Source organism: Apaloderma vittatum, unplaced genomic scaffold, assembly GCF_000703405.1.
Source record: "Apaloderma vittatum isolate BGI_N311 unplaced genomic scaffold, ASM70340v1 scaffold18012, whole genome shotgun sequence".
NCBI lineage: Eukaryota > Metazoa > Chordata > Aves > Trogoniformes > Trogonidae > Apaloderma > Apaloderma vittatum.
Genome location: NW_009703324.1, coordinates 67,714 through 89,189, shown reverse-complemented (window position 1 = coordinate 89,189; position 21,476 = coordinate 67,714). Strand labels below are relative to the sequence as shown.

The window sequence follows — 21,476 nt, the reverse complement described above, 5'->3', positions numbered from 1 at the left end:
GACGCTCAAAACACGGGCCCGCCTCTCAAGTCTGTCCACGTCCCTCTGGATGGCATCCCTTCTCTTGCTGACTGCGGCACTCAGCTTGGTGTTGAGAGCAACCTTGCTAAGGCTGCACACTTCGAATGCAGTACTGATCGCCCTCATCTGAAAATGAATGCATTGAAATGGGAAAAGATGTAGACCAGGGCAGTATGATCAGAGGTATGGAATGATTTCCACCTTAGTTGAGTTTTTGGTGACAGAGAGCTACAAATTCACAATGGGCATGAAGAGATAGACCATTTGTTGCTTCTTCCCACACATAAAGCAATCAGATTAAGAGATGAAGAACCAGGAGCTTTTTCTTCCTAACCAAAGATCAGGAAATGTTCCTTTTGGCAGCTTCCTCCTTGCCAGTAGATGTTGTCATTACGTGAGGAGGACTGGAAAAGCAGTTGAAGAAAGGGATTCCTTTAGGGCTGCTAAACTGCCAAGAACAAGTTCAATAAACATGTTTTCAAAACGTTTGAATTTAGCAACAATCAAGTCAGTCTGATGAATGAAAACTCAGAGTTTTTATTAAGGCTGTCCTATATTGCTGGAAGTGTTACATGACCAGTTGGAATCAGGAAGATTAGGAAGTTGGTATATCTGAAGAACATGGCAGTGAGGCAAAATATTCACATTGGCAGTTACAGAGAAAGAGGTAATTAATAAAAGAATGGAATCAGGATGATATAGTTCAGTGCTCTGTCACTGAGACCTCATGCACTACTATACTGGTTGCCATTTTAGAAACACTTTTTTTCCTTTTTAGGTTTTAGGTTGACTACAAAAGGAACAAAGAATATATGATACATTATTACTAATCAAATCAGAGGGTGCATCCCTGGTAGGTAAAATAGAGAGAGTCTGCTAACCGTTAGAATATACTGCAAGCCCTCCCTCTGATAAAGTTTTTCCATTACGACACTTGTAACAACAACAGATTATCAAAATTCTACTACTTAAACCCTTCCTTCAGGAAGATTTCCACATTAAAGTAAAGAGGACAAAAGGAGTAGAGATTCCTTGACTTTGTTATTGCTAATTTGATAACTGCTGGACATGTTCAAAACAATAATACAATGCATGTCAAACAACACTTGACAATCCCAAGACTGCTATAAGGAAAATGCATATGCTAAGTTATAGGGTACATGATGTGATTCATGGATAATTACTGAACTGTGAAGAAAATAAATCCATACATGGTATTAATAATTCACCTTCCTATGGCCAGTCATTATTAGCAACTTGGTGGCATTACTGTACCTATTTCCTATAAGTGTAAGCAAGAAATTCTGAACATAGTCATGGAAGCTAAAAATAAACCAGAATTGATTATCCACTGCTGAAGTAAACTGTTTACTAAATATCTATTATTACATTATAGTACATAATATGACAAACTGCCAGTTTGGCTTACATTACTGTACTTTTAAACAATAATCAAGAGTTGGCAGAGAGCTAGGTAAGTGCTCATTTACTGCATTTTATATAAATCTAAATAAATAAATGTATGGCAGGTTGTTCTCATCTAACTTCTCTTGGCTGATACTGGATTGTTCGTTTTTGCGCCATACATATTTTGGCATATTTTCCAAGACTAGACCTAAATGTCTGGAACAGTAACAAACTGACTCTCAAATTAATAATTTCTGCTCCATATGCAAGGAAGAGTACAAGATCCTGATGCAAGATGAAGGCGTAGCGAGAAGGGTCTACTCTGAATTAGCTTTTACATGGAAAGAATCTTGTAACTTTGCAATGAACAATATGCAAAGTTGCAATATTGGACACTGTTTAAAGGATATGTTAAAAAGTAAGGACTATGCATTCTCTGGATTAAACTAATGTTATAGTAAGTAACTTAAATACATCACTATATTCACTTGCCTGCAAGCTCTGATCAATGTAGACGTCACCTAAAACTTTGCATACCAGGGTTGCATTCGTCCGCATGAAACACTACATTTTTCTTATCTTCCCTCCCGTTATCATTATGATAACTAAGATTTTCAGTCACAGGAAAAGTGAATCAGGGTTATGGTAATATTTCAGATTTTACATCAGCCTTTTAGTATCTTCACGGCCTTGAACATTGATCAAGCAACTGCCTTCATCATACATCATTACTGAATCTGACGGACTAATGCAACTATTAGCACTTCTCAACTAACCAAAGCATAATCTTAGTTTTGACAGGAGAAATCAACTATTAATGTGTATAAGACAGAAAATTGCATGATGATAATTATTTTTGGTATTAGAGAGTCATTTGAACACTTATTTTCTAAAACTTTACACTGTTACAACAATCTGCAAAAGCCCTAGGAATGCAGAACTAAAAATCAAATACGAGTTTATCATAATGAGCCTTATGTTTTGACATAATCCTTCACTTTATTTTGTAACTTGATTATTTCATTTATGCAAATAAGGCCCCAAATGCTGTTGCACTCAAGAAGTTAAACACTTGACATTTTTACTCCTTAAAAGGCAACATTTTATGATGTCTAGATATGTTTATTAATTAGTGATTATTAACACCCAGTAAACAACATCATGTCTTGTAAAAACACAATCTTTCTTCACAGCGTGATGCTGAAATCTATTATTCACTGATTCCATATGCTGAAATACACTCAAATGATCACAAATGACCTTAAGCATTAGATAAATGTAAATGAGGACAGGGTAGAAAATGTGCTTTTGATTGATATCTAAAAGACCAGGTTTGAAGTCTTGACAAGGGATGAAATCTGAAATCTCATACACAGTGGACGGCAATTGGAAACCTACAAAATCTAAGCTCCTGGATGGAGGTACCACACAGCCTTTCCTCAGCAGGGATGAGTGTCTGAGGCTGCTCACGAGAAGCGTTCAGCACATGGAACCTGAAAGACCATTCCTGGGGCTCGCTGTGGCCTTTGTCTTCTTGGCAGGCACTTATTAGGATGCAGAGATTTATCTCTAAGTTATATGCATGTACACCCTAATGAAGGCAGAATTTTTCTAACCCTAAGTGCTCACTTAAAAGAACTTCTCTACACAGAATGGCTACATAAGCATAGGGATAAATGATGTGAATGATAGCCATTAAAATTGTATGGGTTTAACCCTCTATGTTAATAAGCTTATTCTGCTGTAACAGCTTGCCTTTCTCAGCCCTTTTTCAGCTTTACTTTTGTCACTCTGAGGAGGACTGAGAGCCCTTCTGGAATGAGAATCATCATAAAAAAAAAAAGATTTAGCTACACAAATAGGACGCCATTATTTGCTCTTAGTCATCTCTAAGCACATTCTATTTCTCAACCCTGTACCACAAACATGAAGTATTTTACAATTTACTTTTAAAATACTACAAGATATGAACGCACTTCAAATTTTCAACTGCTTCTAGTCACTGTTGTACCTGGAGGTGCCTCAATGAAATAGTTAAACAGCTAACCTCAATGGCACCATCTATAACACAGTGGGTCAGGAAGGGCTCTGGAGATGATCTGAAACCAAATTCTCTGAACCTCTATGACATTCACCCTCCAGAGAACATCCTTAGCAGGTAACTCAAAGACAACAGAGCTGATGCAGTGAAAATGCTGGGTACACCCTGCGCCTTAAGACGTGGTTGATGAGAGAAGGACCCCAGCATGCTGTGCCTGGCTCCCATGCTGCCCATCCATCCCTGCGGTGACAAGAAGATACTCTTCGCACAGACAGGATGACCAAAACCCCTCCTGGATCTGACAACACTTGCCTCAGGGAAAAATCGGATTTGGTGCCACCCTGAATTCTCAGAGCTATTTACAAATGAAGCCTGCCAGTGATTTAGGTACATTCACTCCAAGTCTCATATTCAGTACCACCGGTAATGTTGTCTCTAAAGCAGCCAAATTTCAACCATGCACTAAATCACAGCTTGAAGTGACATAGTGTACGTTAAAAAAAAAAAAAAAGGGAGGTTACGGCACCAGGATCAATCCTACTGTACTTGCTTGTTAAAAGCAATTATTTTTTTTTAATACTTCTAAATTTCTCTTACATCACCTATCTACTTATATTGTATATATATCTGTGTCAGCATCAGTAGTATAGGTCACAGTTTCATACTTCCACATATATTTCACATTTATAATAAATACACAACTACATGCAAGAAACAGTAAAGCAGTTTAGTAGAATCTTACCAGCTTGACACCTTCTGCGCCTTAAATACTCCGGCATTTTGGTTTCTTGTGATGATCTCACTTACATCTGTAGCACATTTGTTAAGAACGATCAACAAAATTAGAGCAGTAATAAAAATAACAAAACCTTTTTTCCCTATCGTTAGTACCTTAATAATGTCTTTTATCTCTCTGGTTTTCTTTAATCTGTGCTAGGAGCTGGTCTTTTTTCAGAAGTACAAATTTTACATTGCTACTCCAGCACATCGGCCATATACATCTATGTCTGCCTCTATTTATGACTTAGATCTGAGGAATTGCTAGCCCTGCAGCTATAGAAGAACTGAAAAAGACTTCTCATACCTTATATACATTTAAAGGCAACTATTATTTACGAACATAAGAACTACAACTGTGGTGAACAGAAATTTTTTGGCATGGTCACTTAACGTCCATAGAATCATAGAACAGTTTTGGCTGGAAGAGACCTTCAAGATCATCAAGTCCAACGTTTGTCCTAGCCCTATCAACACCATTAAACCACATTCCTCAGCACAACATCCACCCGTCTCTTAAACACCTCAGAGATGGTGACTCAACCACTTCTCTGGGCAGCCAGTTCCAATGGCTGACAACCCTCCCAGTAAAGAAATTCTTCCCAATATCCAACCTGAACTTCCCCTGGCACAATTTAAGGCCATTTCCCCTCATCCTATCACTTGCCACGAGGGAGAACGGACCAATTCCCGCCTTGCTACAACCTCCTTTCAGGTAGCTGTAGAGAGCGATGAGGTCTTCCCTCAATCTCCTCTAGGCTAAACGGCCCCAGATCCCTCAGCTGTTCCTCATAGGACATATGTTCCAAATCCTTTACCAGCTTGGTAGCTCGCCTCTGTACCCTCTCCAGCACCTCAATGTCCCTCGTGTAGTGAGGGGCCCAAAAATGGACACAGTACTCAAGGTGCAGCCTCACCAAAGCCAAGTACAGGGGCATGATCACCTCCCTGCTCCTGCTGGCAACACCATTCCTGATCCATCCCAGGATGCCATTGGCCTTCTTGGCCACCTGAGCACATTGCTGGCTCACGTTCAGCCAGCTGTCCAGTTTAGTTTGTGCTGCTTTCAGATTATAGGGCTGATTTAGATTATAGGGCTGAGATTTTGGAGGCTTATGGGTTTTGAGTACCTGCCCTGCCACAAGACATGTACTTTTGTTCTTGGCACTGGCTGGGTGAAATCCAACACACAATGGGAGCACCTTTACCTATAGGCAAGGTAGTTTCTAGTCCATCTCTATAAAAGACAGTACAAAGCAATAACTGCCTTTTCTTTCCCACAAGGACTGTGACAGTGCCTCAGCCTCGTGTCTCAAGCCTTCAGTTCGGAAGATCAGGTCACAGACTTGGGCAGCCATTCGGGCAAAGCAAGGGCTGTCAATGAAAAGTTTCAAAGGAAGCTGTGCCCAGTCATCTATGCCTAGAAATATAACCCTCATAATCAATCATCTGTGGTTAGTGATAAGTCATTGGAAGAAACAAGTCTAGCAAGTAACCAAAAATTATGAGAACACTAAACATCACCCACTGTGAATCCATACGTACTTGAACAATTCACTGTCAGATACAAAAAACTATCATAAATGGGCATTTTTGGTAAAAACGTCAATGATCCCACTTTCTTATTTAAGGCACAGGAAATCTGATGCTGATTACGGAGATGCTTATTGGTGCACAAAATATGTTAAAGTCTTCGTGAGTGCTCTTTAAAGAGAATTGAACGCTAATGCCAGGCCAATTTAAAATATCACTGATCTACCTTTTTATTTGCTTTGTTGAAATCACATAATTGGCATTCCTAACACAGTTGGCTACTTAGGAAAAGTTATTTTAGGAAAGCCTCTACCCAAACAATGCAAAAGAAAAGACAAGTGATGTTTCGTGAAGTCAAAAACTAAAAACGGAATGATGGAAAACTGGTTTAAACAAATCTCTGTAGTTTGGACATGCCTTTTAAATCTTCTCCACAATATGCAATGAGAAGTAGTAATGAACCATCTATACAAGTGAAGCAAAAGGAAGGCATAAAGAATACCATGAGGAAAGCATGTTATTTTTAAGTAGAGGAAGAAGCAGCATTGTTGATAAATTAGCTACAGTGCACTTAAATTATAACTGAGCAAAACTATAAATAATTGGTGTAAACATGTTAACAAGTAGCTTTATTAAAATAATTTATGAGCCCATGTCTTCAGGCATTCAGGCTGAACATGACCTTTCTAACCTAAATTTACCAGGACTGTTGAAAGATCCATACACTATATTTTAATGGCCATCATAGTGCACTGCAACAATGGTTTGTATTATTGATGCTTTCAGACAGTAGTTCAAGTCACTAGGCACAAGGTCCACAGCCTCTTTGAAACAGGAGGCAATTTCACTAAAAATGAACCTCATCCTTGCATTTGGACACGTCCAGCTGAGCACAGATGCTGCTGGTGTTCTGGGGAAACTGAATTTGATGTTCATGACTGACTATGTCATAGATATTACCTAAGTTGGAAAATTTGTATTTGAATGCCTATCACCGAAAATTACAAAGGGTGATGAACCTGATAACTTTGCCTGTGTAAGTCTTATTGTTCACTTGAACTACCTGTATTTTTCTTTTTAATACTTTCTTTATTTAAATGATCCTGAAAGAACCTAGATAAAACACACTAAACCAAAAATAAAGTTTTCAACGAAGCTGCATAAGCAATAACGTCTGTCTTTATTTTATTGATTTTGCAATAAATGATCTGTTAATAGATTAAAATCAATGGACTAGTAATTCAAATCATAATATCCTTTTAAAAATCTCCATAAATCTCATGCATAAGATGACCAATTTGATATCAAATATGACTATATATTTTACAGTGAAACGGTTAAAATGAGAACAATGATTTGATATAAACATATTGGTAAACTGTTTTAACTTGCAGCTTTTCAACAACATATCCTAATATAAATATTGAAAACATACATAGTGAATACTTCATGTGGCAGTAGGAAAGGGAGAATAAAATGAAGAATGTCAAAAATTAAAAGAAAAATCAAATCCTCAAAAGCCTGAGACTTCACAAAGCAAAGCTGTTAGTTATGCTCACTGAATAGCGGTAACAACAACAAAACCAACAATAATTATGATGATGATGATAATACAACGGCAGATTCTCAGATGCAATGCACTATTGCCAGGTCGATTTTCAATTACATTTCACTGATGTATTCATTTGTTTCTTAATGTGCTCATCTTGCCCATTAAGAATAATTAGCAGGCTTGCTTGGTGATTTCCTGGCTTCTGACAGTGTTTTTTTTTCCTTTTTTGTTGACAACCACTTTTACTTTTTGGAAAGTCATTTTTGGATATTATAGTATGACTGGCATGTAATTTAAGCTTCCTAAGAAATTTAAAGGAAAGATGTAAACAGTAATTTTAAAACAAGATTATTTAAAACTACAATATCTACAGGAAAAGCATAATACTAGGCATTAACTATTGCTGAAGAGCAGAATCTAATAAAGAAAACAGTATTTTATCCCACATTGATTTAAGTTGGTATGCTAAACAATTATAAAATATCATCCACAATAATAAAAATAAGCAGAAACACATCATTTGTAGCACTGGGGGCTAAACACTATTTCCAATTACACTAAAAATTCATACTGATTTCTGTGAATCTAGTGTGGCTGAAACAGATCTAAATTTAGCCTAAACTTCTGTCACAGCTAGTCACTATAGAAAAGAATGCAAAAGAAAATTACCATAAGACAGATCATAAAATTACTACTGAAGTCCATAAAACACATAAAATGCAACATAAATTTCATTATGTGCACTTTTAAGAATACATTCCACCTACACTGTAAAGTTCTTAGTCTGCTGCACTTTGGCACCCTGCTAATATTAAGCCCATTGTAAAATCCAACACAATAAAAGCACTTTGAATGCTGAGCCTTCAGAGCACCAAATGTTAAAAAAGAAAAATAAATTCCTGTTAGAGCCTTCCACCAATCACTTCTCTGAAAGGGATTCACTGAGTGAATACAGATGAAGACTTCTTGCAAGACTTTCGGAAAGAAAAGATATTTCTAAAACATATTGTGAAAAACTAAGGTGTGCTAATTAGATGACATTAACGGTTTCTTTTTCAGGAATACAAACACTTTTGATTTGTTTAATGCCAAAGACCGAGTGAATACTTTTAGCACTCATCCATTTTTCTTGCTATAGAAGACTTCTGAATTTCAAGAAAGTTCAGGTACGTTTATGGAATCTGCTAAGCAAGATATTTGCTGACTTGATGATTACTGAGCTTACCTGAAGCTCTCTGTGAGTTAAATGACCTTTTGTTAAATACTTATGGTTCTGTAAAATGCCAGTTTGTTTTGTTGGGCTAGTTTTGAAACACTTTTTTTCTCCCCCATTTTTTATCTTTGTAATGACATAGAAGAAGGATCGGAAGGGGTGATGCTGATTAAAATACACAGAATAATGACTACCTCCTCCTCAAGACATGAGTACAACAAATCAGAATTTAACAAAATAAGAATCCCTGAAACATGACTGAGAACTTGTATTTTTCAAAAAAAAGGAGACTTATAAGGCTTCCTTCAGATTTTAAAAGAGATGATATAGGGTCAGCTGCTTTTCCATGAAATTGTTAAAAGTGCTGTAAACAATTACAGTTACCTCAGTTAGGTCTGAGAGAGTCATTTTAAAGGTAGTAGCTAATATTACTGCCCTGCAATGCCTCCTGTTTTAATGGCCATAAGAAACAGCAATTTTTTAAAACCAGGAATTAGTTTAACTTTTTTTTTTTCCACTAAGTACTCATTAGTTAGTTCTCAAATGCATACAAGCCTGAAATCCTAATAATTCTGACGATGATGATGCAGTGGCCAAAACCTGAAAAACTAGTCTGCCTTAAAATGCAAACGGAAAGATTACCAAGGAACAAAAGCAAACAGATATCTTCCTTTTTTTCCTCTCAATTTCTAAGGGCTATTAGTATTCACTGTATATATCTGTTCTTGTTCTGTGCTGATATTTAACGTGGCCACAAATTATGCTCACTCATTCTCTCGGGTAGCCAAAGTCCAGTTCAATTTTCTGAACTATGTGTTCATATTAGAAGGGAATAATAGCAATTTAATCTATTATAAGAAATATAATAAAATACTTTCTACAAGGGACAGAGAAGCTTCGCAATCTTACATCAAGAGAAATTATGATAAATTGATAACTGATTAAGCACACTATATGGGTAATTTCTAGGCAGTTATAAAACTTAGCAGCAACAATGAAACCATGCATTTCAATATACACTGGAAAACCTGTGACAACATACAAATACAGAGTATGCTTTAAGAGGCCACTATCTGAAAGTAAAAAAAATAAAATCTAGTTCTCCTGCAAAATGAATATGTGAAGGGGAGCTAATGATTTGATTCACGGCTACACCTCCTGCAACGTGCAGCATACGCTCAGGCATCTTTCAGCACTCAACCATAAGACAAATATTTACTACTGTACTTGCTCTATACCAACACGTACATTTTTAATTAGAGAAGAAAATGTAGCATTTATTGTGTGGGAGGCTGTAGCTCTGTTCAAGATATTCTGCATCTATTTTTTAATTACTTATGTGGGGACTTTTTCTTAATATACCCCATGCTGTCTGTCTTTATATCGATTGTTACTCAGCCAGTAAAAAGGAACGAGCACAACAAACCAGTTTTCTATCTGAATAAGGATACTTTTGATGGCCTTTTCATTTCCATCAGTTAACAGAACTTCTTTGACATCTGCAGAAATAGCAACCTGAAAAAAAGAGCACAGCAAACAATGAGCAAATATGCTTGTCTGTGTGGAAGTGAAGACAGGAGTGACAAGCCTTCAGTATCATGCTTCCTCACCTATTTCTCTGTAACAATCTTCAATCTTTTTTCATTTTATGTCTGCATTATTTTAATCATTCAATCAAATCAGTCAATACTTTTATCATTCCATTTGCGGGAGCCTCTATCTTGCTATCATTCTGTTCCGTAATTGCATTGTGACAGCGGATGATGGTATTCTGAGAGGCTTTCATTTGCGGGCTTCTGTTTATCTAGTAGAGCCATCATACAAGGCTGTCACTCTGCCTTTCAGCTTGCTTCTGTCTGACTGCCTGATGCCCTTCATATAACTTTGCATTGCAGGCAGATGGCTTTGTAAGGGTAATTTTTTTGTGAGCTTTGACATGCTCGCACATTGGGCTGTAACCTCGACACATTGTATAAGAGCGACAGGTTTGTCAAATGCCAATCAGTGTAACAATATGCTTTTATTTGTAGAGACATAAAAACTTGTCTAATGCACTGCACTGCTACATAATATCTCCTGAATACATGACTCAGAACCCAGAGAATGGTGAACGACTCTCCTGAATGGCCAATCTAATTCAAAAGAATCTAATTACCGAGAGCTCTGGATCATGTTTGTTGGTGTAATAATGCAGGCAAAACATTAGCAGCTATATCATGGTGCTCCAACTGTGATTCGCCAGGCTATTCCTGTATCTTAGCAAATGGGACTATAATCTGAAAAAAAAAAAAAAGCTTCGGCTATGGCAATGAAAGACAGACCGTACGTGGCCTGGAATGTCACAACAAGAGATATTGACTACGCGGAGGTAAAATGTTTCTGCTCATCGAGGCAACCATAAAATCAATATGATACGAAAGCAAGTCAATCTAGAAGGTCTCTCAAGACTCTGCAGCTTGACCGCAGCTGAGGCTGTTGACAGTTCTCTGACCCAGCAGTTGGAGGCACTGGAACATTTTTCCTTTTGTTTCTTCCTCTGAATGGGATTGGAATTGAGAAAAGACCTACCATGAGCCCAGCCAAGCATGTCATGCCACCCCCTAGCTCACACACAGCAAGGTCCCTGAAAGAGAGAAAGGAAATGGTAGAACCCATACAAATTAGATGAAAATGGTCAGAGAGACATATATGTTACAAGAACAAATTGCCATCTGCAGTATGAACTGAGCTACCAGGAAGTTGTAGAGACATGACTAGGCTACCTCATGTCGTTTTGCGTTTTAAAAATAATTATGAAATAGAAAAGTCACAAAGCAGGCAAATCAGTGGGGGTTCCCTCATTAGTGTTCAGTGCAACATTACCACCGCTGAGCTGAAAAATCTGAGAAGGTTCCCTTTTTTCCCTTGTCAATGGCTCTGTCTTTTAGAACTAAACTAGCTAGAGTAGCGAAAGATAATTGTTAGGAAAGGATAACAATGTTAATCCACATTCATTCTTGCAAAAACAGTTAGGGAAGTAAACGGGGAAATTAATATTATTTATATATCTCTCCATATAGTTATGCCTAAAAGCCTTTTTATATTAAAAAGAGGGAAGTTTTAAAACATGCCGTATATCACAAAACAATTACACGTGAAGAAATCCGATCCTTCAATTAGCATTTAAAACTGCAAGTGACCTACAAACAATGCTGTTACGAACAACGATGGGAACAGCAAACAGTTAAGCCACAGAGAACCAAGCGAAGTTAGCGTCAAGACCCTAAACTGAGCCTGAGCAGAGGGTTGAATACGTGGTCTTTTTGCTGCTTTTAACTTAGACCATACCGTGCCGCTATTAAGACCCGTGTGTGAAATATAATTTGGCGCAGAGAGCGTGCCGGATGGGAGCTGGCAGGGGGAGCAGTAAAGAATGTCCTCCAGAGCCACGGCCTGCCCCAGGAGGGGAGGAGGGAGGGATGCTGACCCCGGCGCCGAAACTGCGTGAAGCAGCGTCTAGGGCAAGGCAGAGTCTCAGTTTAGGAACATGCTGCTTTATAGCTAAATCTGCGGCAACTGCTACAGTCGGCAGAAAACGTTCCCATGGAGATATTTTTGATGGACAGAAAGTGCAATTTCAGCTAAACAGAACTTTTTCTCTTTTTTTAGGTGCACCTTTTCTTCTCCCCTAAAATACCAAAGTCCAAAAATCTATTGTTGTGTGAAAGTATTTCCTCCCTACTCGTTTGACACTGATATTTAGGAAGACTATCTAGGATGCCATATCAGTATCAGCACACAAACGCTGATATTTTGTTTGCTGAGGCCAGAGGACTTAGGCTTCACGACTGCCCACTATTGCTCGTTGTCTGGATGGGACAGATTTATTTTTCTTAGACTCCACAAATTTTATTTGAAAAGAAGTCTAGTTGTCCTACTTAATGGAAATGAGACAAAAGACGGACATAGTTCAGAGGAACAAGCTGTCCATAAAACCAGTAAGAATGTAAAACAGATCTGGGAAATTTGCAGTTTGTGGTTTAAATAGAGTGATTATAGGTTTTTCCTCAGAGAAGTTTTTATTTTTCTAAACCATATACGTCATACATATAAAAAGTATATGCATATGGTTATATATGTAAGACTCACAAGGCACTGAATCCTTTATAAGAGTCATACTTACTGAAATAAACATAGAAAGTATCTAGTGTAGGAGTTTTAGTGCATTTTGAACCACAATACATGTGCATAGTATACCAGCATATACATACACACATATACACATACGTACTTACGCATATAAATAATTTAATTCAGCGCAAAGTTCCCTTATTAGCAAATTTTAAAAGCCGAATCCATCTTTTAGGTGGCATTTAATGACATTTATCACTGAGAATTAAAATAAGAAACTCTACTCAGAGTGTCCTGTCGAGAGGGCATAAACCTGAGAAATCAGGATGTGAAACTGCCCAGTTCCTCCACGGCAGTTTGACTAATCACTGGCTTGGAGTACCAAGGCTGGAACACTCAAGCTAGGAAAATCCTCTTTTAGAGAGGATCCTCTGAGGATGAGTGGAGTGCAGGAGCCACAGCAAGGGGCTGGGCAGCAATGTGCTACAGGGACGGCACCACAGCAGCCAAAGTCACAGCTAAACTGGGAGGAAGGAACAGCAGCTCCTAGATTCGGTGTTAGCTGCCTCCTCTGACAGGGTGGGCTTCGCTCAGTTGGCTGACAGAGGCCAAACGAGGCTTACGAACCACGGCAGGCTTTGGTGCCAGGTCTTTGGTTTCCGATAGGAACCAGCTCACAGCTGACACGCCTTCTGCTTTGGTGCAAGGGGCAGAGACTTCCAGCTTGGTGTTCCCTATTTTACCAACACTTGCGTATTCAGACTGAGGAATTTTGTACACTCCAAGGTGGGTCACTTGGTACTAGCTTTCAACCCTCACTCTTAACACAATTTATGCTTCCAAATGCATTGCTGTAATGGCTTTTCTTGCACCCTGTTCATCCTCTGGACAATGAAACTTCAAGTGCAAAGCTCTGTATGCTCAAGGGGAAAGAGAGAGGATGCAGGACGGGTTTTATTTTTAAGTGTTCCTATTGCAGCCTTGGTAACTGTCTTCTGCAAGTTTAGAAAATGTGAAAACAGAAAAACAAAAAGCAGAATGTCTCCAAATTGTTTCACAATACTTAAATACAGGTGCAAATTCCTCCATTGCTACATGCAGTGATTATTATATTATTTATGAGGAAATATTTTGCTTGCTTTTGCAACAGATGTTAGTTTAAAGAATGTCTTTTATTTTTCCTGACCTTCACAATCAGTACTGATCGATTGGAGCTTCACTTTTGTTTCCCAAAAATCAAAGTGAAATAAAACGCCTTGAGTGGAAATCAAAAGTCTTTGACATATAGCAGAAAGCTTGCTGTGCAATATTAGTACCCAAAGGCAGCTCAGAACTCTTTGTTAAGAGCAACATGCTTTCACCTTGAACATTTTAAATTTAATCTGAAGACTTAAATCATAGCAATCTTTACCATGCAGATACAATAAAACAGATTGGAAAATATCTTTTTATGTTTAAGTCTGTACCTGAATATTTCATTGTGCTTTAGGCAGTAGTAAGCTAGCACTTCTTCAGATGGCCAGACACCTATAAAACAAAGATATTTGCCTTCTTAGAAGAGATTTTTTTTTGTCTAAAATAATATTTGAGTACATATTACCATTTGCAGACCTCTACCAACTGTTTAATTCTCTAAATTTGCCATAACACCATGGAATAAAGAAAAAAAAGAGATTTTTAACCGAAGACTTCTTACTTAAGCATTGGAACTGAATATTTAATAGCTTGCACCCCCAACTAATAATGAGAAATTTAGTTTATAGATACATGTACACACATAAACATACACGTATATCTATGCATACGGGTACAATTGTCAAGAATTAAAAAGTTATATCCAACCTAATTCTATGAAACTTCTGGCATTTGGGCATTCACATGGATATTATCAGTTTGTACCAGGCCACAGGTGAGGCCCACCATGCCTTGTAGTCTGCTTCTAACAGAGAGCAGGAGCTCCCTCCTTTCTACACAGCTGTTTTTAAGAGTCATTTAATTTCTTCCCAGCTTGTTTTTATTTAGCTCTTTTTATCTTAGATTTTGTTAGGCCTCAGTCTGACTGTAAGAGACACTGCCCAGCAACACACGCTAATGAGAAATACGGGACTGAAGCATTAACACAGCAGGATTCCTAGTTGTGGCTCAAGTAGTTTTTGAGGAGGAGACACAAGTGGTAAATTCTGTTTAATAGTCACCAAAGGATTTTTCTAGATCTTCTATGGTCTGTGGTAAACTTTCCATAGCTGCAAGATACCGAGGCAGGAAGCACCACTGTTTTTACTGTATAAAGAAACATCTTCTCCCTCTTGTTTTGTACTTGTCTCTGTCATTTTCACTGGAGGCTCTCCAGTTCTCATAGGCATAGAATGATTTGGGTTGGAAGAGACTTCAAAAATCATCTAGTTCCAATCCCCCTGCCTTGGAAGGTACATCTTCCACTGGATCAGGTTACTCAAGGCTCCATCTAACCTGGCCTTGAACACTTCCAGGGATGGAGCATCCACAGCTTCCCTGGGCAACCAGTTCCAGTGCCTTGCCACCCTCAGGGTAAAGAACTTCTTCCTTTTATCTAGTCTAAATTTACGCTCTGCCAGCTTCCACCCATAACCCCTCATCCTGTCACTACAGGCCCTTGTAAAAAGCCCCTCCCCAGCCTTCTTGTAGGCCTCCTGCAGGTACTAGAAGGGTGCTATACAGTCATATGCGAATAGACAATGCAATAGAGCCCTTTTCACCTAATCTGTATCATTTGTGACTTTATGAGCTTCCATCATAAAACTCACGCTAGTCGACATCAACCTTGGCAAGTGCTTGGAGGCACCCATGCAAATCTACCCCTTCAACAGCACTCAACTTGTGAAACTCGCTGTTCAGTCAAGACCAGTTTCCCACCTCAGCTGAAGGTGCTGTGGCCCACGGAGAGGGCAGCACCGATTGCGCCAGGCTTGCATGCTCTTCTGCAGGCACCTGCCTCCATTGCTGGAGGGAGCCTGGGGAAAACGGGCCCCTGCTCAGGCACCTCAGTTAGGTGCCCAAAGTTAAGGCAGGATAAACCAAAGGCATACGCGGCTGAATTACGGTTGTACAGGTTTCCCAGCTGTTGTTGCTCAGCAATGAGGAAATCTGCTTACATGTCTATCCACAGGTAAAATCCAGGGTTAGTCTCCCCTCTCGCAACACACAGCGTTATGAATTAACATGATGGAAACTTAATATTACGAACTACAGACAACTTCAATGGTTTCAGTAAACTTAAATCCACACATGTGGGAGCATCCTTCAGATATTTCTAGACAGGTAAACTGAATTCCATGCAGCTTACTATGTACATGAATCCTTTATATAATTTTTTAGAATACTGATTCCTGAGACTTTAAAAGCATCACAGCATATTTAATAGAAGCAGAATTTTGGGAGAAAAACTGTCTTCCTTCTAAAGCGCTTAAGAGCCTGATCATAACCATCAAATATAAAATTCTTCCTTTCCACCTAGTAAGTATTCCAAACCACCTTTACTTACAGTGATGATTAATGAAAATTTATGTATGTGTTTTCTGCCAGGCAGATCTATCAAAAGCCTAGATAGGATTTGGCCAAAACTTTGCATGCCACTTTTGTATGACAAAGATCTTAAAGGTGAAAAAAACAGAGTGACAATTCATACGTGTGACAAAAACACTGAAACATTGGTATTTGTCCTGCTTATGACCATTTAGGCTGATCAGATGGTTGTGAATGTGCTGATTTGCTTAGACTTGTTAAGGGTTAAAATAAAATATTCACACATGACTACCCATTCTTCAGTGAAACATACACTGAGAATTGTACAGGATTTTCCATCTCCCTTTTGAGCATTTCAATGCTTTTGAGCACTGAAATATGCTAAAATGACAGATTTTGCAGTAAATATAATAACTGTTTAAATATTTTAGCGTATAATATAAAGAATGTTTCCATTTGCAGTGACTGATGTATACTCAAGCAATAAAAGTGCTTTTTACTATTTAGTGAAGACACAGCTAATTTAGTACACTCATAATGCTTATGTCTCACATTACAAAAAAACCCCACACACCCACAAACACAAAAAACCTAAACCCTTTTATAGCAAACTTTTAGCCTGAGTGTGTTTTAAAAATACCTGCCAGTTGTAGCAAAACCACAGAAATCCTTCAACATCTGAGTTTTCAGTACCCTCAGTCAAATGTTCCTCACTTGTCTGCGACTGTTATTGAAAGAGCACTTTGAATGGTGACACTAAATCTTTTTATGAGGGGTCACTGTTCTTTCCCCTGCTACCACCACGATGCCGATACCGGCTGAAACTTGCAGGTGTATCGGATGGCTCGGCGCTGAGAGAAGGCTAAAGCACCTTTGGCAAGACAATGCTCTTCTTGAGGCAGATGCCAGGGAGACACACGACTCTCGTCCCCGCTCTCTGCCCCCGTGGGGAAGGAAACATCACCTCAGCGATGATATAAGTGGTGGGCGGCTAAAGAGGCAGGAGTCAGGAGGTCTTTGACGAACACAGGCCTCAAGAGCGGGAGCACACAGTGCTTCCAGCTAAGCCCAAGGAGACAGAATACCTGTGTTAATTTTAGTAAAAGGAAAAGCTTCTCGTGCTTGAACAGGTACATAAGCCTCTTTACCTTCAAACCAGGGATAAGCTTAAGGATCCACGTGGAGGAGTTTGCATTCTGTCTTCCCCTTCACTCTGACCTACATTCACCAACACAATGACCTACATTCTGAAGTTGCAAGTATAAGATAGTTCTGCTTCTGTTAGAAAACGTGGAGCTGTAACGCATAAATGCAGCAATACCTGCAAGTTAACAACCACCACTAAGTTGTGAAAAGCATATTTTATTTCCTGAAAACAGATTAAGTTTCCTGTGAACACACTTAAAATAATTCTTTCATATTTAAAATAAAATTATTCTCGTTTTGTATTGTGAATTAGATTATAAATACATAATATCAGATGAGTATCTATTTGCATGTGCTTCTGTACTTACACAATAGTCAATTATTTACACATGTACCAAAAGAATATCAAAAGGCTCCCCAAATGGTACTTGTATTTAAAAGGCTATAAATACACCACGAGTCCTAGACAGAGGGGCTAAAAGTCTCACTGTACAAGGAAACAGAGAGAAACAAGAGCTCCTTTTTGCAAAAATAAGTATTTTGTGACATTTACTGGTGGTTTTGAAACTCTTTTATCACCTTGATAACTACAGTGTGAGAACAGGGAATAGTTGCCAGAAAACATCGGAATCACTACCGAAACAAATAAAAGCATTAAGTTGATTAAGTTTGGTCGGCATTTAAAGGAAAGCATCAAGAAGGACTGTGATTTGGCATGTCTAAAGACATGGGAGAGAGACAGTGCTCACAGAGCAACGTCTCCACATTTCAGTTCTTGGCAGGTATCCTCTCACCGTTAGGATGGAGTAGGAGATTTGCTACAAATGTGCCATAAGAGCAATGACATCCACCTCCAGACAGCTTCATGATAGTTACACTACAGTAGTAGGGCTAGAAAAGCACTAAATAATAAAATCACTAAATAGCATGATGATGGATGGAGAAGTGCTATATACGCAGAGGCCTACAAAATGCAGGCATTTCTATAGCATGTATCACCAAATCATAAAGTCTGACCACAGTAACAAGAGTCTACTTCATTCGTTCAAGTCTCAGAAAACGTGATGCCATCATGAGTTGCTATTGGCCCCATTTTGCACATTAGGAACCAAACTAAGAAACGGAGACAGATTAAGTGAGTCAAACTCACAGAATGAAATTATGGGAAGGCCAAGAAAAAAAACCTGAGCCATCCTAACACCTTGAGGCACGAAGTAACCAAAAAAGACACCCAAAATTTTACTGTAGAGGAACAACGCTAACAAAAATCATAACAATGCACAGAAAATACAAATTAAGTTGGTTTTATTACTCTTATAGTCTGCACTAGTCAGGGCACAACAGTTCTTTAAAGCAACCTTCAACCCATGTGGACTAAATCATGTGCAAGCGGCCTTCTGAGGATGTTCTGTTTTAACCATAAGGTGGAGCAACACTAGTCCAGGAAACATCTGTGTTTCTTCTGTGCTGAATCTAGAAATGCCTAATCCTGTATGATATTACAGAAAAATTTTCTACTAGATCTAAGCTATCCAGTATAAACAAAATAAAATAAAAATTATTCTTTCTCCTCTGTGGCTTTTTGCCATATTTTAAAGATTGCCATCACACATTTGGATAATAAATACTGAGATGTGACATGAAGTTCTTAAAGAACAGTATCTTATTAGAAAATTCTCAGGACAGAATGCTGAGCATTCTGAGATGTGTCTTTTTAAAGAAGACATTTGATTATTGGAGCCATTATGCATCCGCATTGCTCCATAGGTACAAAGACATCATAGCAGCCACTAATTACTTTAACTGGGATACTGTAAGATTAGTGAAACTCTACTTTACCGCCTGCCAACGCTACAAGCAGGGCATGAAGGGGCAACTGGAGGTGACAGGTGAACTGTCCCTTAAAGCTCTGAGCAGGAGGTATAAAGCTATCTGACAACTGCTTCACACATGCTAGGAGATTAAGAAGTTCCTTTCCAAGCTAAGCCAAATGGAAAGTTTTGTCACTTTTCCCTAGCACTACACATGGCCACGTACACAGACATCTGAGCCCAAAATTCAAATTTTTCTTTCATTTGAACTATTAAACAGCCAGATGTCTTCCTCTTTATTTGAGGCTTCAACCAAATTCTGGACAAATCCTATCCTAACCCTCAAAAGCAAAGACAATTTAAATTTGAAGCCAGACATTCTTTCCAGATGAATATACTCACAAAGACCTTTCTTTCTACTATGTCCTGATTCTTGACTACATGAAATCACCTTATTTAATGCTCATCAAACTGAGAGGAAGAAAAGTATTATGGGCAGAGAGATGAATAATGTCTCAAAAGTAGTACCAACAATTGCACTGAACAATGATGAATTGTTTTCTGGCCCTAAGAAAAGTATTTTTATACCCTTCCTGACACCAAGACACATTGGTGGTGGAGAGCAGAAAAAACTCTGGTACCACAATAGTCTGTGCAGTGGTATTCAGTTAAGTACCTATCTGGACAGGCAACTATTCCCCATCTGCTAGAAGACTGTAGAGTGAATGGAAAATCCCCAAAACTAAGATACCTACTAAATAAGGATATTATAGGAACTCTACATAAGGAATCCTAGGAATTTAAAATAAGGTCCTTCCACTGTTAATGTTACAATCCTAATTTTACAGCATCAAACCTTATTTTCTACTGACTATGCCTTATATCTAAGTCAAAAGGGAAGGTAAGTTTGATGATTTCATCCTGTTTAGTTGCTGTGTGGATCAGCACCGCTGTGCAGAGCAAGAAGCACAGTACATCTGCTGAAGGTCCAGGAGAAGTAAGAGAGAAAGTCAGAATCAAAGTTGAATGAGTAATTTGGAGCAAATTTCAAAATGAAGTTCTAACCAGTATTATGAGTCCTTCTGTCAATGGGGCACTAGAATTCACATCCAAGTCAAAGTAAAACTATGAAGTTATGAATAGCACAATTAAGACCAAGTACAAAGTGGACGTATAGTGTATGCCTGCCAAATACACCTTGCTAGTAATACGTAGCAGAGGTGTTCTAATTTGGAGTAATTGCTTGAGTGAAGACTACTTGCAATTAATCGCACTGCTTGTAATTAATTGTACTCCATAATTCAAGTCCCTTTTCAACATAATTTTATCCTAAAAATTGTTGCTTGTAGAGTCAGGAAGTAAAGATTTTATTTTTATTCACTTGTTCACACAGCATGCAAAATGTGACACAGATGAAGGGATAATCAGAAACTTAAGATTCTACCTAAGGTATAGAATCATAGAATGGCCTAAGTTGGAAGGGACCGTAGAGATCATTTAATCCAACCTCCCTGTCATGGGGAGCGACACCTCTCGACTAGATCAGGCAACACATGGGGACCGAACCCGTGACTTTGGTGTTATCAGCACCATGCTCTAACTGACTGAGCTAACCGCACAGCCTAATACCGAATCTAAAAACCACAAACATGTGTAATAAGGCACTAATACTACAGATATTCAAATATTTAGCTGCCATAAAATGCATGTATAGAATAGTGGAAACCTTCTACAGAAAATTACTTTCACAGACAAGTCTGGTAACTTCAGTAAAGTGAGGAAATGACAGGAATTGCTAAATGATGAAAAAATCCCTGAAATCCCCCTGAAAAAAATCCTCTTGTTATCTCACCCTGTCTGCAATACACAAATACCCTATTTTCAAATGTGCACCCTCAAGTTTAAATTTATACCCGTCTACAGTAAAAGCAGATAAAAGAGGGGTTGTCATCACCAAGTTCGTTGCAGACAGCATGCCTGGAATTGTAGAACTACTTTCTTATAAAATTTAATTTGAGAGCAGATTTTCAAAAGGAGAATAGCTACAGAGTACTGTGCCCTTCTGGACACTTGATCACCCCAGGTGTCAACGTAAAAGCTAACCTGTTCTGAAAAGCTAATAAACTAATCCGAGGCTCCGCATTCTGAAATTCTGAAATTTGCCCCAAGCGTACTTGCAGCGGGCAACTTCAGCGATAAATGCACACAGTGTGAAAAAGAAAAGTATTTAATACTCTAATGCCTTTAGAGTAGCACCTTAAACTCGTGCCTCACTGCACCTGACTTTTTGCACATGGCAAACCACCTTTTAAGACCAGTGAAGAGGAGCAATTTGAGGCAGGGAGAATGGCTAGCTCACTCTTC

At 38.5% G+C, this 21,476-nt stretch overlaps 1 protein-coding gene across 1 annotated transcript in view; it reads right to left on the bottom strand.

Moving 5' to 3' along the window:
* The window catches only part of CAMKMT (calmodulin-lysine N-methyltransferase), a 43,265-nt gene extending 29,090 nt beyond the window's left edge, over positions 1-14,175 (bottom strand). Inside the window, exons 1-4 of the mRNA XM_009864600.1 lie at positions 14,121-14,175; positions 11,113-11,167; positions 9,996-10,059; positions 4,212-4,278 (exon numbers count right to left, since the gene is read on the bottom strand). Coding sequence (XP_009862902.1) covers positions 4,212-4,278; positions 9,996-10,059; positions 11,113-11,136 — 155 coding nt within the window. The 5' untranslated portion in view covers positions 11,137-11,167; positions 14,121-14,175. The remainder of the gene's footprint in view (positions 1-4,211; positions 4,279-9,995; positions 10,060-11,112; positions 11,168-14,120) is intronic.
* Positions 14,176-21,476: the final 7,301 nt, after the last annotated feature.